This window comes from Thamnophis sirtalis, unplaced genomic scaffold, assembly GCF_051295495.1.
Source record: "Thamnophis sirtalis isolate CommonGarterSnake01/CBP01778 unplaced genomic scaffold, rThaSir2_p1.2 scaffold_6, whole genome shotgun sequence".
NCBI classification, from domain to species: domain Eukaryota; kingdom Metazoa; phylum Chordata; class Lepidosauria; order Squamata; family Natricidae; genus Thamnophis; species Thamnophis sirtalis.
Window position 1 is genome coordinate 17,162,914 of NW_028261386.1, and position 19,284 is coordinate 17,182,197.

General features: G+C 43.0%; 1 protein-coding gene across 1 annotated transcript; it reads left to right on the top strand.

The window, feature by feature from the left end:
* The first annotated feature begins 722 nt into the window (after nucleotides 1-722).
* RAD51D (RAD51 paralog D) lies at nucleotides 723-16,150 on the top strand. The gene is made up of 11 exons (XM_087719078.1): nucleotides 723-809; nucleotides 2,209-2,300; nucleotides 2,773-2,834; nucleotides 4,280-4,398; nucleotides 6,599-6,680; nucleotides 9,251-9,385; nucleotides 11,473-11,568; nucleotides 12,733-12,823; nucleotides 13,794-13,864; nucleotides 14,630-14,788; nucleotides 15,107-16,150. The coding sequence occupies exons 2-11, from the start codon at nucleotides 2,222-2,224 to the stop codon at nucleotides 15,212-15,214; spliced, it is 1,002 nt and encodes a 333-aa protein (XP_087575204.1). The 5' UTR covers nucleotides 723-809; nucleotides 2,209-2,221; the 3' UTR covers nucleotides 15,215-16,150.
* Nucleotides 16,151-19,284: the final 3,134 nt, after the last annotated feature.

The window sequence follows — 19,284 nt, forward strand, 5'->3', positions numbered from 1 at the left end:
GAGCTGTGGCGACGGCTCATATGCTCGCAGAGAGGGCTCTGCGTGCCACCTGTGGCATGCGTGCCAGAGGTTCACCATCACGGACCTATACCATCTCAGACAAGTAACTATCCAGTTTCTTCTTAAAAACCTTGAGTGATGGAGCACCCATGATTTCTGAAGGCAAGCTGTTCCACTGGTTAATTGTCCTTACTCTTAGGAAGTTTCTCCTTAATTCTGGGTTGCTTCTCTCTTTGATCAGTTTCTGGTGCTTTGGAGAATAATTTGACCCTCTCTTCTTTGTGGCAGCTCCTCGAATATTGAAATACTGCTATCATGTTCACCCCTAATTCTTCTTTTCTTTAGACTAGACAGACTCAAAATCTGCAGCCGTTCTTCATATAGAAAGATATCCATCCAGCCACATACCCACACCTGCTCACACATTATATTTAAATATGGTATTGTAAAGTATTAAATATCATTATATATACACTATATTGCCAAAAGTATTCGCTCACCCATCCACATAATCGGAAGCAGTTGTGAGCGAATACTTTTGGCAATATAGTGTGTATATATCAAAACCAAACACATTTCCAAGGAAATATGGAGATCTAAATGAGTTTGTTGTAGAGCAAGTGGAATTGGAAGCAAAAGTTCAGGGTCCAGCCAGTAGGTGGAGCTAAACAGGACGTGGAGGAGCGATCGCTCTAGGAAGGAATCAAAACAAAGAAAACGGCGGGGAAAGTGAAGCGTTTATAAGTGAGTTGGAAGTTGCGGGGAGAAAAAATGGGGTTGGGACGTATTTGCCTTTGAAGTCAAATTAGGTAAATATTTCCTTTCACTTAAGGTTGCTGCGTGCTTTTTCTCTTTCATGCAGCTTTTGCAAGAAGTGGTAATTGTGGGTGGATCAATTAACTACCATTAAATGTTTCATGCTCTGTTTCTATACGATGCTGCAATTGTGCTAGCAAATGGTTCAAAGAAATTAAGGAAGTGAGACATGAGCATGTAATATAAATGATACGAACCAAGCCAATTCTGCTTTAATGTGACAGTCTGGTTAGCATCTTTTGCTAAGGAAATGACTGGGTTCCAACAAGAAGCTGAGCAAACCGTGTCACTTTTACGATAGGATAGGATAGAATAACAGAGATGGAAGGGACCTTGAAAGTCTTCTAGTCCAACCCCCTGCTTAGGCAGGAAACCCTACACTACTTCAGACAAATGGTTGTCCAACATCTTAAAAACTTCCAGTGTTGGAGCATTTACAACTTCTGGAGGCAAGCTGTTCCACTGATTAATTGTTCTAACTGTCAAGAAATTTCTCCTTAGTTGTAAGTTGCTTCTCTCCTTGATTAGTTTCCACCCATTGCTTCTTGTCCCGCCCTCAGGTGCTTTGGAGAATAGCTTGACTCCCTCTTCTTTGTGGCAGCACCTGAGATTTTGAACTGCTATCATGTCTCCCCTAGTCCTTTTCATCAGACTACCTATTTCCTGCAATTGTTCTTCATATGTTTTAGTCTCCAGTCCCCTAATGATCTTTGTTGCTCTTCTCTGCATTCTTTCTAGAGTCTCTACATCCTTTTTACATCGTGGTGACCAAAACTGAATGCAGTATTCCAAGTGTGGCCTTACCACGGCATTATAAAGTGGTATCAACACTTCATGTGGTCTTGATTCTATCCCTCTATTTATGCAGTCTAGAACTGTGTTGGCTTTTTTGGCAGCTGCTGCACATTGCTGGCTCATATTTAAATGGTTGTCCACTAGGACTCCAAGATCCCTCTCACAGTTACTATTGTTGAGCAAGGTACCACCTATACTGTACCTGTACATTTTGTTTTTCTTGCCTAAATGTAGAACCTTACTTTTTCACCACTGAATTTCATTTTGGTGAAAGTTAAGTATAGTTTAAAGTTTAGTTAAGACGGGTCCATTCTGTGAACTCAGCTACATCTTAAGATTTGTGTGTTGGTTTTGTCCACCTATTTGGATACCTCCCCCCCCCCAACTTTAATTCACTTCTTTAGATGTCTGCATGCAGTTTTATATAATAATGCATTGTTGGGTAAAGTACTGTTTCTGTGCTTTGTCGGTCCAATTAAAGTTCTTATATCATTCCTACATGACAAGAGATGTGATTCTGAGAACACATGTGAAATACACTAGCAGATCTCACAAATGGTGGTAGAAATGATCCAGTTGTCTGCCTTTTCTATCTAGGCTCATTCCAGGGATGATCCTTCGTGTGGGACTGTGTCCTGGCCTCTCGGATGAAATGGTGCAGGTGCTAAAAGCCAATGGCATCAAAACAGGTAGCTGACTGAATGGCAGAGAATAAGGAGCAAATTGTCCCACAATTTAGGGGTTACATTGGCTGTGGTGAGCAAGGCAGATTCTTCTGGCCAGAGCCGAGGTGGCGCAGTGGTTAGGGTGAAGTACTGTAGGCCACTTCAGCTGACTGTTATCTACAGTTCAGCAGTTCAAATTTCACCGGCTCAAAGGTTGACTCAGCCTTCCATCCTTCTAAGGTGGGTGAAATGAGGACCCAGACTGTGGGGGCGATATGCTGACTCTGTAAACCACTTAGAGAGGGCTGAAAGCCCTACGAAGCGGTATATGTTTAACTGCTAACTGCTATGCTATTCATATTTACTTATTTTTTTCTATTTTTATGTTTCTCAAGTTTTTAAAGCTTATATAAAATCTTTTATTAAAATTACACTACAGCTGAAGCTTTTTCCTATTTTTCATCTCTTTTTCTCTATCTTCCCAAATGTTTTGTAGTGGTTGATCTTGTCTCATCGGATCTGGAGGACGTTGCCCAGAAGAATTCCTTATCATACAAGGCGAGTACAAGGAGCCTCTAGGGATGATTGTTATATATTTCACCCCACAAAATGTTGCTTAGTTCTGACTAGTCAAGTCCTTATAAAACAAGAAACAAATAAATATCCCCTGAGATTTCATTGTGATTGGAGGGATATTTATATTTGTTTTGTAGAACTTGAAAAAAAAATTGAGAAAACTCTTGAAATCATTTCTAGGATTGGTTTTATATAGACTGATCTATGAGTTGATATTTAAGGGGTGTCCATCTTTAGGGCTATGAAGATATTAGAGACTCAAAAAAGTAATTTGGGTTTATAAAAACTATAACATTTATACTGTACAGCTGTCCACCTTATAACCAACTCTCTCCGACCTAAGCTTCATGAGGTTGTTTAAGGGGGCCAATGATGATGCAATCAGCAAGTGTGGTCAATTGTGGCAATTAAATATCATTGTCCATGTGCTGACTTTTGGTGTCATTACAGTTTGCAGCTAATGCTTCTTGGCTAATCAGAAATTACTTGGGGATCTTTTTTCCCCTTCTGTATAATTTTAAATGCATAGTGCTGATTTCCACCCCCCCTTCTTCATTATACTGTAATTCAGCGGTCCCTAACCTTTGCAGCTTGGCTGTGTGTGTGGTGGGGGAGAGGGAAAGCGGGCCAGCGCACATACGCATTTACATTTAGTTTTATAGTTTTTTATTGTACCTGTTGAACCTTATGATTCTTGACAAAGGTTTCTTCTCTTTTTATGTACACTGAGAGCATATGCACCAAAGACAAATTCATTGTGTTGTCCAATCACACTTGGCCAATCAAGAATTCTATTCTATTCTAATTTTCTTATGTATGATGTACACTGGAGATGGCATTTTATTTCGTTGTACGCGTGCAATGACAATAAAGTAAACTTAAACTTAAACAGCCTGCCACTCACACAGGTTGAGCTGTATGTGTGTGTGTGCTGGCCCGCTACTCAAGTGAGTCAAGCTACGCACACGTACATGTGTGCCAGCCCATCTCTCATGTGGCCCAGTTGCAAATGGCTTGGTAGTGGATCACAGCTCAGGGATTCATGACCCTGGCACTAGTTGACATTCTGTCAACTGTTGCCCCGTTGGCTCATTTCCTCTCTTCTCCCCTATTAAGGAGCTTTTGTGGGCATAGTGGAGAACAGTATCCCTAATGCTAATTGATATGCTAATTTATTGGCCTGTATATTGGCCTAGAAGCCCTTTTCTTGATCAAGCTAAGAGTTTCCCAGTTCTGGCGACTTTCAGATGTATGGACTTCAACTCCCAGAATTTTCAAAAATAGTCATGCGGGCTGGAGAATTCTGGATACCATGCATCAGGAAGTTACCACAGTTGACAAACACTGCTCCAGCCACTGGTTGTTTTGTCTCTTGTTGTTAATGCTAAAGCTGCAGATGGTAAAGGATTGATAATCTTCTGTTACAGACCTTAGTTGCGGTACGGCGTGTGTTGCTGGCACAGTTTTCCCCCTTCCCAGTCAATGGGGCAGATCTCTATGAAGAGTTGAAGCACACCACAGCAATCTTGTCTACTGGAATTGAAAGGCAAGGGGTGATTAATCAGAACACTGTGTTATGTTGAGGGGAACCTTTTATCTAAACCAGATCTGTTCCATTAATTTTTAAGCTGACATATATAAGGGTTATATCACAGAGATGTTGGGGGGCATTGTTCCTCATCCTTGCAGAGCTATGTACAAGAGCAGTTTTCCATTGCTTTAAAAAAACAAACAGAATATAGCTAATGGCTGTACTTTCACCATCCATTTAGCTACAATTAACTAGACCTGCAGTCTTGTCGATCAGAAGATTGGCAGTTCAGCGGTTCGAATCGCTAGCGCCGTGTAATGGAGTGAGCTCCCATTACTTGTCCCAGCTTCTGCCAACCTAGCAGTTTGAAAGCATTTAAAAATGCAAGTAGAAAAATAGGGACCATCTTTTGGGGGAAGGTAACACAGTTACTGTTCATTTACTGTTTTACAGCTCATTCAATAATAGGTGTTTGAAAATAATAGTTTATTAAATTCATATGGCACTTGAGTTCCTGCAGTCTGGGCATGTATAAGTATAATCTTTATTGTCATTGTACTTAAATACAACGAAATTGGCATGTGGAGTTTAACCCATTTAATTAGACACAGGAGCTCAATTTAGTGAGCAGAAAATGAGAATTAACAATCCCATGAGTGAGCTTTAAACAGCAATGCTTGGTTTTCCTATTAGATGCATATCTCACCTTTCCTCCAGAAATTCAAGGTGGTTCTAGGAAAGGCAGGCTATAAATCTAATGAATAAATAAATAGCCATATAACAACCAGGTGAGGGAAGTAAACTAAGAGATAACGACTGACCTTAAATTGCCCAATTCATTTTCTGAGGTTGAGGAGTCTTTGAATACATTAAACAGTATCTTGCCTGTGATGGATCAGTTCTCCATCCAGATTAACCATCCATTCAGCCCTAGTTTGCTGTAAATTCATCCCCCGCTCCCCTTTAATATGGCAGAGTTCAGTCTTCCTCTTCCCAATTGCTTGTAGAAAAATTGGCTTGTACAATGAATAGTCAGGACAGTCATGGGAGTTGGGCATGACAAGAGCTGTAGCCTGACATGTGTGAAGGCTTCTGGATTGAGCAAGGTTGGTGGGCAGACGAGCTGCTGTGGAAACAGTGACTTGCCAGGGATGAAACTGGTAGTGTAATCATTCTTTGGTTTGCTTCGCCCTCTCTTTATTTTGGGCAAGCAACAAAATTGAATTTCTGAGCCTAAATAGAGACCCTACTCTGACTGCTCTTTTCTCCTTCAGGAGAGGAGACACTTGAGAGGGAGATACATGTGAAAAAATGCAAGATGAAAACTGGGATATTGTTGTTGTTGTTGGTTGCAAAGTCATGTCTGACCCATCGCGACCCCAGGGACAATGTTCCTCCAGGCCTTCCTGTCCTCTACCATCCTCTGGAGTCCATTTAAGCTCACGCCTACTGCTTCGGTGACTCCATCCAGCCACCTCATTCTCTGTCATCACCACCTTCTTTTGCCATCAATCTTTCCCAGCATTAGGCTCTTCTCCAGTGAGTCCTTCCTTCTCATTAGGTGGCCAAAGTATTTGACTTTCATCTTCAGGATCTGGCCTTCTAGGGAGCAGACAGATTTGATCTCCTCTAGGACTGACTGGTTTAATCACCTTGCAGTCCAGGGGACTCACAAGAGTCTTCTCCAGCACCATAGTTCAAAGGCCTCCATTCTTTGGTGCTCAGCCTTTCTTATGGTCCAACTTTCACAGCCAACTGTTGCAACTTGGGAAACCATAGCCTTGACTATACACACTTTTGTTTGCAGGCTGATGTTTCTGCTTTTTAGTATGCTATTTAGATTTGCCATAGCTTTCCTCCCCAGGAGCAAGCATCTTTTAATTTCTTGGCTGCAGTCCCCATCTTGAAGCCCAGGAAAATAAAATCTGTCACTACTTCCATTTCTTCCCCATTTATTTGCCAGGAATTGAGAGGGTCAGATGCCTTGATCTTAGTTTTCTTATGTTGAGTTTTAAGCCAACTTTTGCACTCTCCTTCATCTGCATCAAGATACTCTTTAGTTCCTCTTCACTTTCTGCCGTTAGAGTGCTATCTTCTGCATATCTGAGGTTGTTGATATTTCTCCCAGCAATCAATTCCAACTTTTGATTCATCTAGCCCCATACATTTACATGTTATGAAATTCTCATTTCCCTCCCCTCTTTTGTTGTTGTAGCTTGGACAAACTTCTCGACTCGGGTATATACACGGGGGAAGTGACAGAACTTGTTGGAGCACCCAGTGCTGGAAAAACTCAGGTTGGCTGTTCTTGACTTATTTGGTTATTAAACAATTTATCTGTTACCTTCTCATTGGACTTTAGGTAGAGTACAATCTTATAAACATACAATATGTATACAAAAATCATGATTTTATTCAACTGCTATGAACTTTGGTGGATTCTCCTTTTCAAAGGCCTTACAAGAAACAATGTTTTGTTTTGTTTTGACATTTGTTTTGCTTTATGATAGCAAAATGCTTTTTGCAACACAAGTATGTATATCTGTGGAGAGCTTGTACATTGCAACAAGCAACGTTGTATGGGAGATGGATCCAACATTGCTGTAAGCTGTCAAAGATATCCTATGCTCTTCCTGTAGGAGTTTGGACAATTGATAATTGATTTACCTTATACGAAAGTGGGAGGGCAGGATTTGAATTAATGTGTCCTATTCTTTAAGGGCCTGAAATCCAACTTTTCTTGCAGAGATGGAGTTGCCAGAAGATTCACCTGTATGGTATTTTGAGTCCTAGGACAAGATATTACCTTCCTTTTCCTTGTAGGGAGTTGATCAGACTGCCAGTGGCATTTTTGTTGCTAGTATTGGAGAAATCTTCTCTACTGCGCTTGAAGACAGCAAGTCCTCTATCATTGCAGCAGAGTGTGCTGCAATGGAAGCCAGCTAAAGAAGGAGCTTTGTATATTTTAATAGTTTCATGTTATGGCTGACTAGTTTTTCTCTCCTGAGACATAGATCAAAGACTTTCCCTCTGTGCCTGGTTATTTAGACAAGTTTTTCTGCAACTGGCATAAAACTTTGATGTGTTGGGTGTAGATGTAGGCATTTGTGGGTCATTGCATCCTCAGTTTGGTACATTCCCAAACTGAGCTTGCCCACAAACACAAATTCATTGAAACAATCCATTCCTGCCTCTTTAAAACTTGCCTTTTTTCTGGAGCTTCTTTCTGACTGTGGAAGCAGGGTCTTGATAATGAAACCTTGATTAAAAATAGCAAAATCCTTAATTTGGCAGAGATCTTTGGGCACAGTTCCCAAAACCATAGCAACTTTTTTTTCTATATAAATGCATTAGAACACCTGTTTTTTTTTAGTCTCAGAGTCTCTTGGAATAGCTTTTATGACTGAGTTTTATCTCTATCTCTGGGCTTATGTCAGCTATCCCTGACCTGCTGTCTGTAGATATGTTGGATTTGGTTTCCTGGACCTCTGTCCAGTGAATCTTTAGATATCAGATAAGAAGGGTGAAGATGAAACACAAAAGAATGGGAAAGAAAAAGAGGAAAGCAGCAAAGCTAGGTGGCTGCCTTTTAAAATTAGACTTTGCTCACATATCATGCTAAGTTATCTATACTTTTAGGGGTTCCTATATCATCATATAGGGATGTGGTGGCTCAGGGGCTAAGATGCTGAGCTTGTTGATCCCTAGCTCCGCGTAATGGAGTGAGCTCCCGTTACTTGTCCCAGCTTCTGCCAACCTAGCACGTCGAAAGCATGTAAAAATGCAAGTAGAAAAATAGGAACCATCTTTGGTGGGAAGGTAATAGCATTCCATGCGCCTTCGGCATTCAGTCATGCCAGCCACATGACCACGAAGATGTCTTCAGACAGCGCTGGCCCTTTGGCTTTGAAACGGAGATGAGCACTGCCACCTAAAGTCAGGAACGACTAGCGTGTATATGTGCAAGGAGAACCTTTACCTTTATATCATCATAAGCCAAAACCAAAACAAACCCCATTATGTTGTTCCTATAATAACTGGCTTCCGTGGGATATACTCAGGAAGGAAAAAGCACAATGATTGCTTTTTCTTTTTTTTGGTGTGTGTGTGTGTGTGTGTGTGTGTGTGTGTGTGTGTGAGAGAGAGAGAGAGAGAGAGAGAGAGAGAGAGAGAGAGAGAGAGAGAGAGAGAGAGAGAGAGAGAGAGAAAGAAAGACTTTATCCTATCCATGTGCTACTGTGAGTGGGGTGTGGGGTGTGAGTAACTTACAACCCAAAGTTGTTTTTCCTTGACTCTTAGCAGCCTCTCCAAGTATTAGTCCAAGTGAAGTAAAAAAATTAACTGTGTGGTTTTACTTGTAAGGAGGAGAACAATGGTTTTCCTTTTAAGAAATCAAATTGCTGATGAAGATATTTTTTTTGCTGTATACTACATACAGCAAAAAAAAACAAAAAACCCTATTATGTCTTTACTAAATGATGCGTGTCTGTGTGCTAGCAAGCATTAGAAAAATTTGCTTTCTGCTTGAGAATTTGGAGGAAGTTTTCTAAGTAGATGCAGACCCCTGGGAATTTTTGCAAGACTCATTCAGCTATATCGTGCAGTCTCATTTTGCTTCCATTTGTATGCAACTCTGTATTCTAACTTTGTGGTTTATCATGCTATCTGAACTCCAAATGACTGGCATTTCATGCTCCCCAAATTCAAGATTCATAATATGTGACAAATCTTGGGAGTTGAAGTCCCAGTTTGTGATTTGCTGGCTTTTTCCAAACTTTTGGAAGGTCGGCTACAAAAGGCTGCTTTTGTGCATCCTAATTTCAGAAATCACACAAATCTTAAGCTCTGCTTCTTATCGTGTCTCTAGGTGTGCTTCATTGTCGCTGCAAATGTATCCCATAATCTCAAGCAGACTGTCCTGTACGTTGACTCAACTGGGGGCTTCACCAGTGCCCGTCTACTGGAGCTCCTGAACTGCTTAACTGTGGATGAGGAAGAGCAGGTCAGCTGAGCAGAAAGTACTTGTTGTGGGGTGTTGGTACCTAGAAGAGTATCTAGATGGGCGTGGTGGTGCAGTGGTTAGAATGCAGTACTGCAGACTAATTCTGCCGATTGCTGCAGTGGATTTGCATACTTGGAAGTCCATCCACAGTTACAAGCACAGGGGCACACCATCTCTCTCCCATCTTAGCTGCTCTTTTGTCCTACCTGTGCACAGACAAGTTGCTGCAGCCCAGAGGCCTCTGCCTGTTCCCCATCCTACCAGGCCCAGGAGGCCTTGACCAGTTACAGGGTCCACCAGCATGCACAAAGCACTCCACTCACCTTTGTGGATATTTTGCAGCTGCTGACAGGCCTGCCCAGTACTGCCAGGGGTGTCAAACTCAAGGCCTGCTAGCAGAGCTAGCAGCAGATTCGGACAGTGAGATGGTTGGGGAGGAACACCTGGAGTCTGGGGAAGGCTCTTACAATGCTCTGAATTGGAGGCAGAGATGGGGCCAGGGCTGTCTGACAGTTATCAGCTACCTTCGGAGTTAGATATTAGTGAGGCAGCCGAACAGCTGGAGGGAACAGCTAAGGTTCAAGAGCCGACTTGGGAGTAAAGCCACAAGAGGACGGTGAATGGCCCCTCCCATAGGGAATAAAAGATGAGTGAAAGGGGAGAGGTGTTTGCAGGAGACAATTAGTTCATTCCTGTATTCTTACCAAGTATTGCGGCATCTGAAAGATATCGGCCTGGCCACTCTCCAAGCCTGATAAAGGTCGGTAATTGTGAACTATCTTGAAAGACTGTGGGCCCGGACTTTGCTGGAGAGGAATTCACTGTGAATTAATTAAAAGGGGTTTATCGGGATGAGGACTTGGCTTCTTGCTGCTGGGGAATACTTGGAAACAGCAGGTGCCTCTGCCAGTGAAAAAGGCTGCAGGTGGCCCTCCTGAGCTCTTGTTTTCGCTGGCAGAGGCCATTGCAGCAGAAAACAGAGCTCGGGAGCCTGTTTTCGCTGGCAGAGTGCTCGGGGCACCACATGCACCCTTGACACGAGTGATGTCAAGCCATCCCCCCCCCCTGGTCCCCCCCAAAGTCAAACACAACCCTGATGCGGCCCTCAATAAAATTGAGTTTGACACCCCTGCTATACACGGTATGGCTTTGCTAATGAGATTGCCTTGTGCCATTCTGCAAACAAGCACCATTCCTGCGGTCATTCGGAAGCTTTGATCTCAAAAAAAATCATATGATTTGGCGAAGGAGGCTTCCAAACGATTACCTGTATGGGGATTATCTCACAGTACTTCGGAAGCCTCCTCCCTAAAGTCACCCAGCCAGTTTTTGTGCCTAAAGTAGGATTAGAACTTCTTCTAGGCCAGGGGTGACAAACTCAATTTCATTCAGGGCCGCATCCGGCCCCCGGGCCTTGAGTTTGACACCCCTGTTCTAGGCTGATAACCTTAATCACTAGACCAAGACGCTTCTCAGATTAATTCATTTAAAAACAATATTCTGAGACTCTGAACACCAAACGCAATGATCTAGTTTGCTGCTGTCGGCTCCAAGTGTCAGGGTCTCAAGTAAGACCCCCAACGAAAGAAGACTCCGAGTCTTGAAGTTCCTCAAAGTCCCATTTTATTAGAGATGTCATATTGGCACATCTGGGGAAACCCGAATCTGAAAGCTTCCAGGTTTTCCCCATCCAAATGGAAGTTCAAGTCCCTGACCAGCACCCACATGTCCATCACATGGCCCAATCAGGTACCATCCAAAACCTTAGATGCCTCCCAGCCACACCAGCACAGTAGCAGGGCAAGATGTCCTTCACTCTCTGAGAAAGGAATGTTATTATGACTATATATCTCCTATGCTCCCCCTCCCATTTTCCCACAGTAGAAAATATGGCAGGCCTGAAGGCCCAATGCAAAAGATGGCTTCCAATTCTGACACCGAGATAGCGGGTGTGTGTGTGTCTGTATGAGAGGCTTTGGTCACATGATTGTGGCTACCTTCTTAGGTTTTTTGACCCTTATCCTTGTGAGCATGCAAACTTGACAGGTGTATTACCTTACCCTGTTCCTTACCCCATTACTCTGTAGGCTGAAGCATTGCGGAGAATCCAGGTTTTTCGTGCATTTGATGCCTATAAAATGCTTGATGTGCTGCAGGAAATCCGCAGTTACATGGCCAAGCAGGTAGGTGCTTACTGGCCAATGTTGTTGTTTGTGGGCTTATTAGAATACATGAGTGGCAGAAGGGTGAGGAGCAGGGATGAAATTCAGCAGGCTCTGACAGGTTCTGGAGAAGCAAGAGCAGAGCTTTTGAGTAATTCGGAGAACTGGCAAATACCACCTCCGGCTGGCTCTAGATTGGGGTGGGAATGGAGATTTTGTAGTATCCTTCCCCTGCCACGTCCACCAAGCCACACACACAGAACTGGTAGTAAAAAAACAATAATTTCACCACTGGTGAGGAGGGCAGGATGGGTAACATTTTTTAGACCAAGGCCAAGTTGTGTTCTCTGTTTTAAAAAAGCTGGATTGTCATACTGGCCACTATCTCCCACTTTCTCCTTTCCTCTCTTAACCCATTATGATGAACCCCCACTACAACCTCACCATTCCATTTAGCTTTATCTACTCTCCCGAATTTCTGAAGAGGGCTATGATTACAGATCTACTCAATATCATTAAAATAACTCCCAGCCTATTCAGATACCTTTGATCTAAGACTAGTATTTCCTGGCGCAGAATTTAGGCGTAGATAGCATACAGGACATGGGAGCCTATATGGTATCTTAAACGATAAACAAAGTTGAGGTTTTGGATGCTTCATCTTCCTCATCTACTACCCTATTCCAGGAAAGGTACCCATTTTTGTAATTTTATTTCATTTGCCCTTTGTTTTTATTTATGGTATTGGATCTGGGTACTTGAGAGACCGCCTGCTGCCAATTACCTCCCACAGACCCATTAGATCTCACAGGGTTGGCCTCCTCCGGGTGCCATCTACCAGCCAATGCCACCTGGCTATTACCCAGGGGAGGGCCTTCTCTGGGGCAGCTCCGGCCCTCTGGAATGAACTCCCCGCAGGGATTCGGACCCTCACCTCTCTCCAGGCTTTCCGAAAAGCCGTCAAAACCTGGCTTTGCCGGCAGGCCTGCGGGTGATGAGTTCCCTCCCCTCTCGACATGTATGGTTGTGCGACTGTTGTCTACTTTTATTATTTGTATTTTGTCTTTTTATGTTCCCCCTTTTTTCCCCCTTGAATTGTTCGCCGCCCTGAGTCCTCCCGGAGAAGGGCGGCATACAAATAATAAAATACAATACAATATAAATACAATTATTGTTTTTTTAAAGATACTCAGCACCTCTGGACCAGTGAAGCTGCTGATTGTGGATTCCATTTCTGCTGTAATTTGCCCTTTCTTGGGACTTCGACAGCCCGACGGTCAGTTACGTACATCTATCATCACAGAGAATGTTTCTCAATATGCTTCATTAATGGTCCTATTGTTTTACAGAAACATTATCCTACATGGTCCATAGCTTAAAGCAGCAGTGTCCAACCTTGGCAATTTTTAAGACCTGTGGACTTCAACTCCCAGAATTCCCTCTTTTAATAGATGGTCCCTCTATCAAATGATGTCCTTCAGATTATGAAAAAAAAAGAAAGTCACCCAAGCCCAGAAAATGCCCCTCCCAATCTAAGGCATTATTTTTCCCTGTTTCGTGCCTTGAAGGGGTGTTGCATCACAATCGTATTCTAAATAAGTATTCTTAGGTTCACACTTCTTCTAGGTGATTAAAAAACTGATTTTCCCCCTGAAGTAATAAAAGAGCAAGGGCCTTTTTAATTAGAGAGCTAGGTGTTTCTAGCTCATACAGTTTTAAAGGCTTCTCCAACATGGATGTGATACAGAAAGTTTTTCTTGTTTCCCTTCTGCTAGATAGGTGCATATTTTGAGACAACCCCCAGAGTCTAGAGCAGAGGTGTTAAGGCCCAGGGGCCGAATCCGGCCCACAGATTGCTTAGATCTGGCCCATGGGGCCTCCCTGGAAATAGCAAAGGTCCGGCCCGCGGTGCCTCTGCTAGCAAAAATGGAGCTTGCGAGGGCCACATGCGGCCCTCCTGAGCTCCGGTTTCACTGGCGGAAAGTTGCAGGAGGTCGTCACAGCCAAAAATGGAGCTCGGGAGGCCGTTTTTGCTGGCAGAGTCTCGGATCACCACATGCGTCCCTCAACACGAGTGACATCATGCTGGCCACACTCACCCTGACCACGCCACCCCTGAGATCAAACACAATCCTGAAGCGGCCCTCAATCAAATTGAGTTTGCCACTCCTGGTCTAGGAGAAATACATTGAATAAAGAGAATTGTATAGCTTTAAGTGGGGTAATCTCTCCTTCTCCCTTTGTAGGCATGGCCCTCATGATGCATTTGGCTAGGGAGATGAAAAGCCTTGCCAAAGAATTTGGGATTGCCGTATTGGTAAGTATGCGGACCAAGCGTTTACTTACGCTTGCTTTTGGCTTTATGTGTGTATAAGTGCTATAGTTCTGCTCTTCTAGTGTGAGCTGGGTCAGCTAATTCGTTAAGTCTGCTGTCACTTCCTTGCTTTTTATTCTAAACTAGCCAATAACCCGGCGTTGCCCGGGTATTTATTTATAGGGGGGAAATGTCCAGACCAAACGTAATTTCTAATGTTGGATTTTCCCCCTTCCCAGAGGGAGCTCCCTTGTGGAGTACTGTGAAGCCGTTACCATGGCAACTCCACTGCGCTGTACAGTCGAAGCCATTTTACGGCAGTACAGTCGAAGCCATTTAAAGGCACAATAGGGTGCATCTTAACAGAACACACACCCTGAGGGGTGTTAGGGGTGTCTTATCCCCCACAGTATTTTTTTCCAGAGAGTAAGTCACCTGTGTTCCAAGTTTGGTTGAAATTGCTTGAGGCATTCCAGAGTTATGCTGGAACACACACACGCACGCACGCACGCACACACACACAGCCATTTTTGTATATATAGACAAAAAAGCAAGAAGAATAAATGTTATTCTAAAAAAGTTTTATTTAAAGTTTAATCTAAAAAAAAGGGGGGGGTCACCTGGATTCTGTTAAACAAAGCATCAGCCTCTGGCATTAAATTTACTCTTAAGACTGTTTTTTTTTTAAAAAAATGGGCCCCATAAATCTTTTAGAATACATGTGGTCCTCAGCTTATGACTCAGCTAAAACTATCTGTTATCTTTTAGTTGACAAATCATGTGACCAGAGATGCTGCTGGTGGTTTTAAACCAGCATTGGGTCGCTCGTGGAGTTACATACCTAACACTCGGCTTCTGTTGGAGAAGAAAAAAGTCAATTCTGAGAAAGCAGGACGAGTTGCATCTTTGATGAAATCTCCTCGACAGGTGAGAGGACATGTAACAGTTGTCTACACCAGGGGTCTCCAACCTTGGCAACTTTGAGAGTTGTGGACTTCAACTCCCAGAATTCCTCAGCCAGCATGTGCTCTCTGTGAACTCTGTGCTGGATGCAAGCACCTGAATTTTGATCTCATGACTGCAAGGACATTGTGATGAGCATGAGGCCATGTCATGTTTTTCAGTGCCGTTAGAACTTCAAACAGTTGCTGAATGAATGGTTGCAAATCATGACTACCTACGTATAGTAGGCTTTTCTGCTATGTACTTGTAATGGGATCCTTACAGTGTTCTTCTCTTTTACAGCCTTTTGGAGTTCAGGTAGAATTAGACCTGAGGAACTGGGAAGTGAAAAAAGGAAGTCTGGTCACAGAAGGAGAAGAACTAAATGACGGCATGGGTGTGTCTTCCTGATCCACCATTGGCTTTCCTGAACATTCAGAAGGTTTGAAAATGGAAAAAAAGCAGTTCAGGTGTTGGAGGAACGATAAACACCAGTATCAGCCTTCTCCTAACAGACTCTGTCTCCCCAATTGATTGGATTTCAGCTCCCAGAATCCTGAAAGAACATGGCCTACAGTCGGGGATGATCTGAAGTCAAAAACTTTTGGAAGACAGAGTTTCTTTGATTGAGACATTACATTGCAGTGATGGCGAACCTTTTCGGCAACGACTGCCCAAATCGGAACACCTGTACATGTGCATGGATGTGCATGTGCCGGAGCACTGGAAACCCAAAGACCAGCTGGCTGGCGCATCCATGCCTGTTTTCAGGCCATTTTTCAGGGCAAAAACAGCCTAAAAACAGCCCAAAAAACAGCCTGAAAAACTTTTTTCTTGGCTGTTTTTCGGGCTGTTTTCTGTTTCTCCACCACCCACAAAGACCAACTGACATGCATGCCGGAAATCAGAAGAGAAGCTGGCGACAGTGCACATGCCCACAGAGAGGGCTCTGCGTGCCACTGGTTTGCCATCACAGTTATATTGTGTTGGTTAATTGTGGGAATGTGCATTGGATTGATTAAAGTCAGGGACCACTCTTTAGCAATGGCAATTTTTGTAGATAAATGTACAGTTTGTCAATACTAAAGAGATATTGAATGGAATTGTTTATCCAAAAAAAGCTTCCATGTCCATTCCTGTATCACTAAAGTGTATTGACATCCTGATTTTTTGCTTTGTGAAATGGACAGGAAACGTATTGATTTTGCTTGACAAATCAAGCAAGCTTGTCATTCTATAAGCCAACACAAAGGTAGAAATATCCATCAAACAAGGGCTCTTGTAGACGCTTTGTATAACTGGTTATTGGATGAAACAGAACTCTACCATTAAAAGCTTTGACGAATGTCATGCCTTTTAGATACTTGAGACTTCAGTTGGTATTGGCCCCAATTCACATGGACCACAGCAAGGGATTGTGGAGGTTGTTGTGCAGGACACCTTATTCTTGGTTTATTCAATGGAATGATTTTTCATATAAAAATATTAATCACCCATAGGGGAGTTTGGCTAGCCACTGACGAGAATGCTGTGCTCAGTTCTTTGTTTTATTAATATATAACCAGTTCACCTTTTATTAATATATATATTGTAAAGATTCCCCCTGCACATATGTGGTAGTCGTTCCCGACTCTAGGGGCAGTGCTCATTTCAGTTTCTAAGCTGAAGAGCTAGTGCTGTCCAAAGATGTCTCTGTGGTCATGTGGCCGGCATGACTAAATGCCGTAATGGGAGTTCACTGCATTAAGCGGCGCTTGGGATTTGAACCACTGAACTGCCGACCATACGCACACACACACACACACACACATTTTTGCTGATAAATAAATGAAGGGAGATGAGTATAGATCTATTTCAAGCTATTTAGCTCTTATCAGCTAGCCATACCCTTGCTGGGATTTGAACTTGGGCTATTTTTACATATTAGGCAGTTGTATTAACCTCTAAGCCACAAGCTCTCCTCCCTTATCAGCTAAGCCAGGGAAGTGATTAAGTATTTTTTTGGGCACGGTGTGCCCAAATATGGAAGGGAGCGTACTGCTTTTCTTTCGCCTTTCAGCCCCACTCCAGGAGCCTTCCAGGTAGTCGCTTAAATGACAAACCATTACATTTTTGCTGATAAATAAATGAAGGGAGACTAGTATAGATCTATTTCAAGCAATTTAGCTCTCATCAGCTAGCCATACCCTCCCTTCATTTATTTATCAGCGAAGTGTAATACAAAATGGTTTGTCATGTAAGCAAATGCCTGAAAGGCTCCTGGAATAGGGATGAAAGGCGAAAGGGAAGCAGTATGCTCCCTCCCATATTTGAGCACACCAGGTGGTTTGACAAGAAAAAAGCAATATCTGTATAATTATCTATCTATCTATATCTATCTATCTATCTATCTATCTATCTATCTATCTATCTATCTATCTCTATCTATCTATCTATCTATCTATCTATCTATCTATCTATCTATCTATCTATCTATCTATCTATCTCTATCTATCTCCAGTTTATCTTTCTATATATCTTATCAAATAGAAAGATAATTTAATGTTAATGTTAAGGAAGAAGACTTTGCACAAAGGGAAGGGGTTTAAATCTTATTTGAGAGACCTGAAGAAGATTGAGGACGTTCCTCTTCCCAGCAGTGAAGAAGCTGAAGTTCTTTGTATTCTTCATTCACTGGGCTGAAGGAGATTCAATAGAACAGCAAAACAATATTCTTTTTCCAAGATGGCAGCGTAGCTACATTGCATGAAGGAAATAATTCAGACCATTGACAGATAAAACAGGTAGAATGAAATTCAGTACAAGTGGGGATTCCCTTTCAAATCAAATGTATTTAATGCCACAAGGACAAAAAGTTATTTCTACAGAACTCTTAACAAGGACTGAAGGAAGCAATCGGATTTGTCCTTGGAGTTGTGGGAAGCTGGCTCAATCGCAAGCTGAAGATTAGATAAGCACATTGCACTGAGTACAGGATGGAAGAGATTTGCCTGACTATAACTTTTTTTGAGTTTTTAATTTTAGAGGTAGAAGAAAAATAGTTTAAAAAGGGTAAAATATTAAAGTTCAAATTAATACAGGTAGTCCTCAATTAATTGAGACGATGCTAAGGAAGGCAGTTAAGTGAGTTTTTGCCTCATTTAATGGCTTGTTTGCCCTAGTTGTTAAGAAAATCACCACAATTGTTAATCATGTGGTTGTTAAGCAAATCTGGCTTCCCCCATTGACTCTGCTTGCCATATGTTCCCTAGGAAGGTTGCAAATGACAATCCCAGGACCCTGGGACGGCACTGTAACCATTGTAAATACATGCTAGTTGCCAAGTTTGACCATATGTCTGTGGGGATGCTGCAACAGTCGTAAGTGTGATAACTGGTCGCAAGTCAGCTTTTTCAGTGCTGTTGTAACTGTCAACCCTGAAGTGAACCTGGCTGAGGCCATTTTGGAGGCTTCAGGGTTGCCACACAATAGAGGGAGGGGGGAAATAGTTAGGTGGGGTTTTGTAGCCAAAACAATAAAGTTTTCCTGTGGGAAGCAAGGACATCCTCACAGGTAGCTGGCCAGAGGAGGAGTAAAGTAACCAAGCAACTGGCCAGCAACTGGATTGAACAGCGTGACCAGTGACTTGTGGGGAAGGGGAAACTTTGATTTTTTAATTAGGGGAAAGCCACGGGAACTTTCAGAGTTGGCTTTCACCAGTTGTGCCAATATGATCTGTTGTGGCCCAGCAGGAGCCATTGGAGCTGCCACCAGACTCCGACAGCGAGGGGCCCTATGAGTCGGCTCTGGAAGATGTGGAGGACCCTGGACAGGGTTCCGACTCCGAGCAGGGCGCAGAGAGGCTGGTTGGCCACCAGGAGGCGCCTGAGGCCTGGAATAGCGGTGAGAGCCAAAGGGAGTGTGCTTCCGAAGCCAAGCCTTGGAGCAGTGGGGAGGAGACAAGGGAGTGAGATCCTGATGTCATGCATTGGAGCAGTGGGGAGGAGACAAGGGAGTTGGTCCTGGATGCCCGGCAACGGAAGGCTAATAGGCGTAAAGAACAGTTACGCAGTTACAGGAGATAATTGAACTCAGCTGGTGGTAATTATGCTCCTCTCAAGACTATAAAAGGATTGGCTTTCCACAAGCTCGTCGCAGAAATCAACGTATTTACTAGAGCTGGAGAAGCTATCATGGCTATCTTGGCAGGCTGGATTGCTACCAAGGTCTAGTCTGTGTGTTAATAAATCCTTGAAGTATCTTTGTCTCGGCGTGCTTTGGTATATGAAGAGGGGGGTCAGAACAATGATCTATCCTATCCAATAAATTGTTCTTTGCGGAATTTGCCTGTTTCGGAGTTCTGTTTTCTCTGGGTGCATTACTTGGAATGCTGACAGTAACATTGAATGATCATTAAATGAATGATTGTAAGTTGAGGACTACCTGTATACCGACAACCTCAACTTACAATTGGCCATCATTCAAAGACACGATGGATATAT

Bases quoted from the DNA above. Each gene is read 5' to 3' on its own strand.
- RAD51D (XM_087719078.1), top strand. From the start codon at position 2,222: ATGATCCTTCGTGTGGGACTGTGTCCTGGCCTCTCGGATGAAATGGTG. The intron at 2,301-2,772 runs GTAGCTGACTGA...AATGTTTTGTAG, and splicing joins AGCCAATGGCATCAAAACAG to TGGTTGATCTTGTCTCATCG. The intron at 11,569-12,732 runs GTAGGTGCTTAC...GTTTTTTTAAAG, and splicing joins GCAGTTACATGGCCAAGCAG to ATACTCAGCACCTCTGGACC.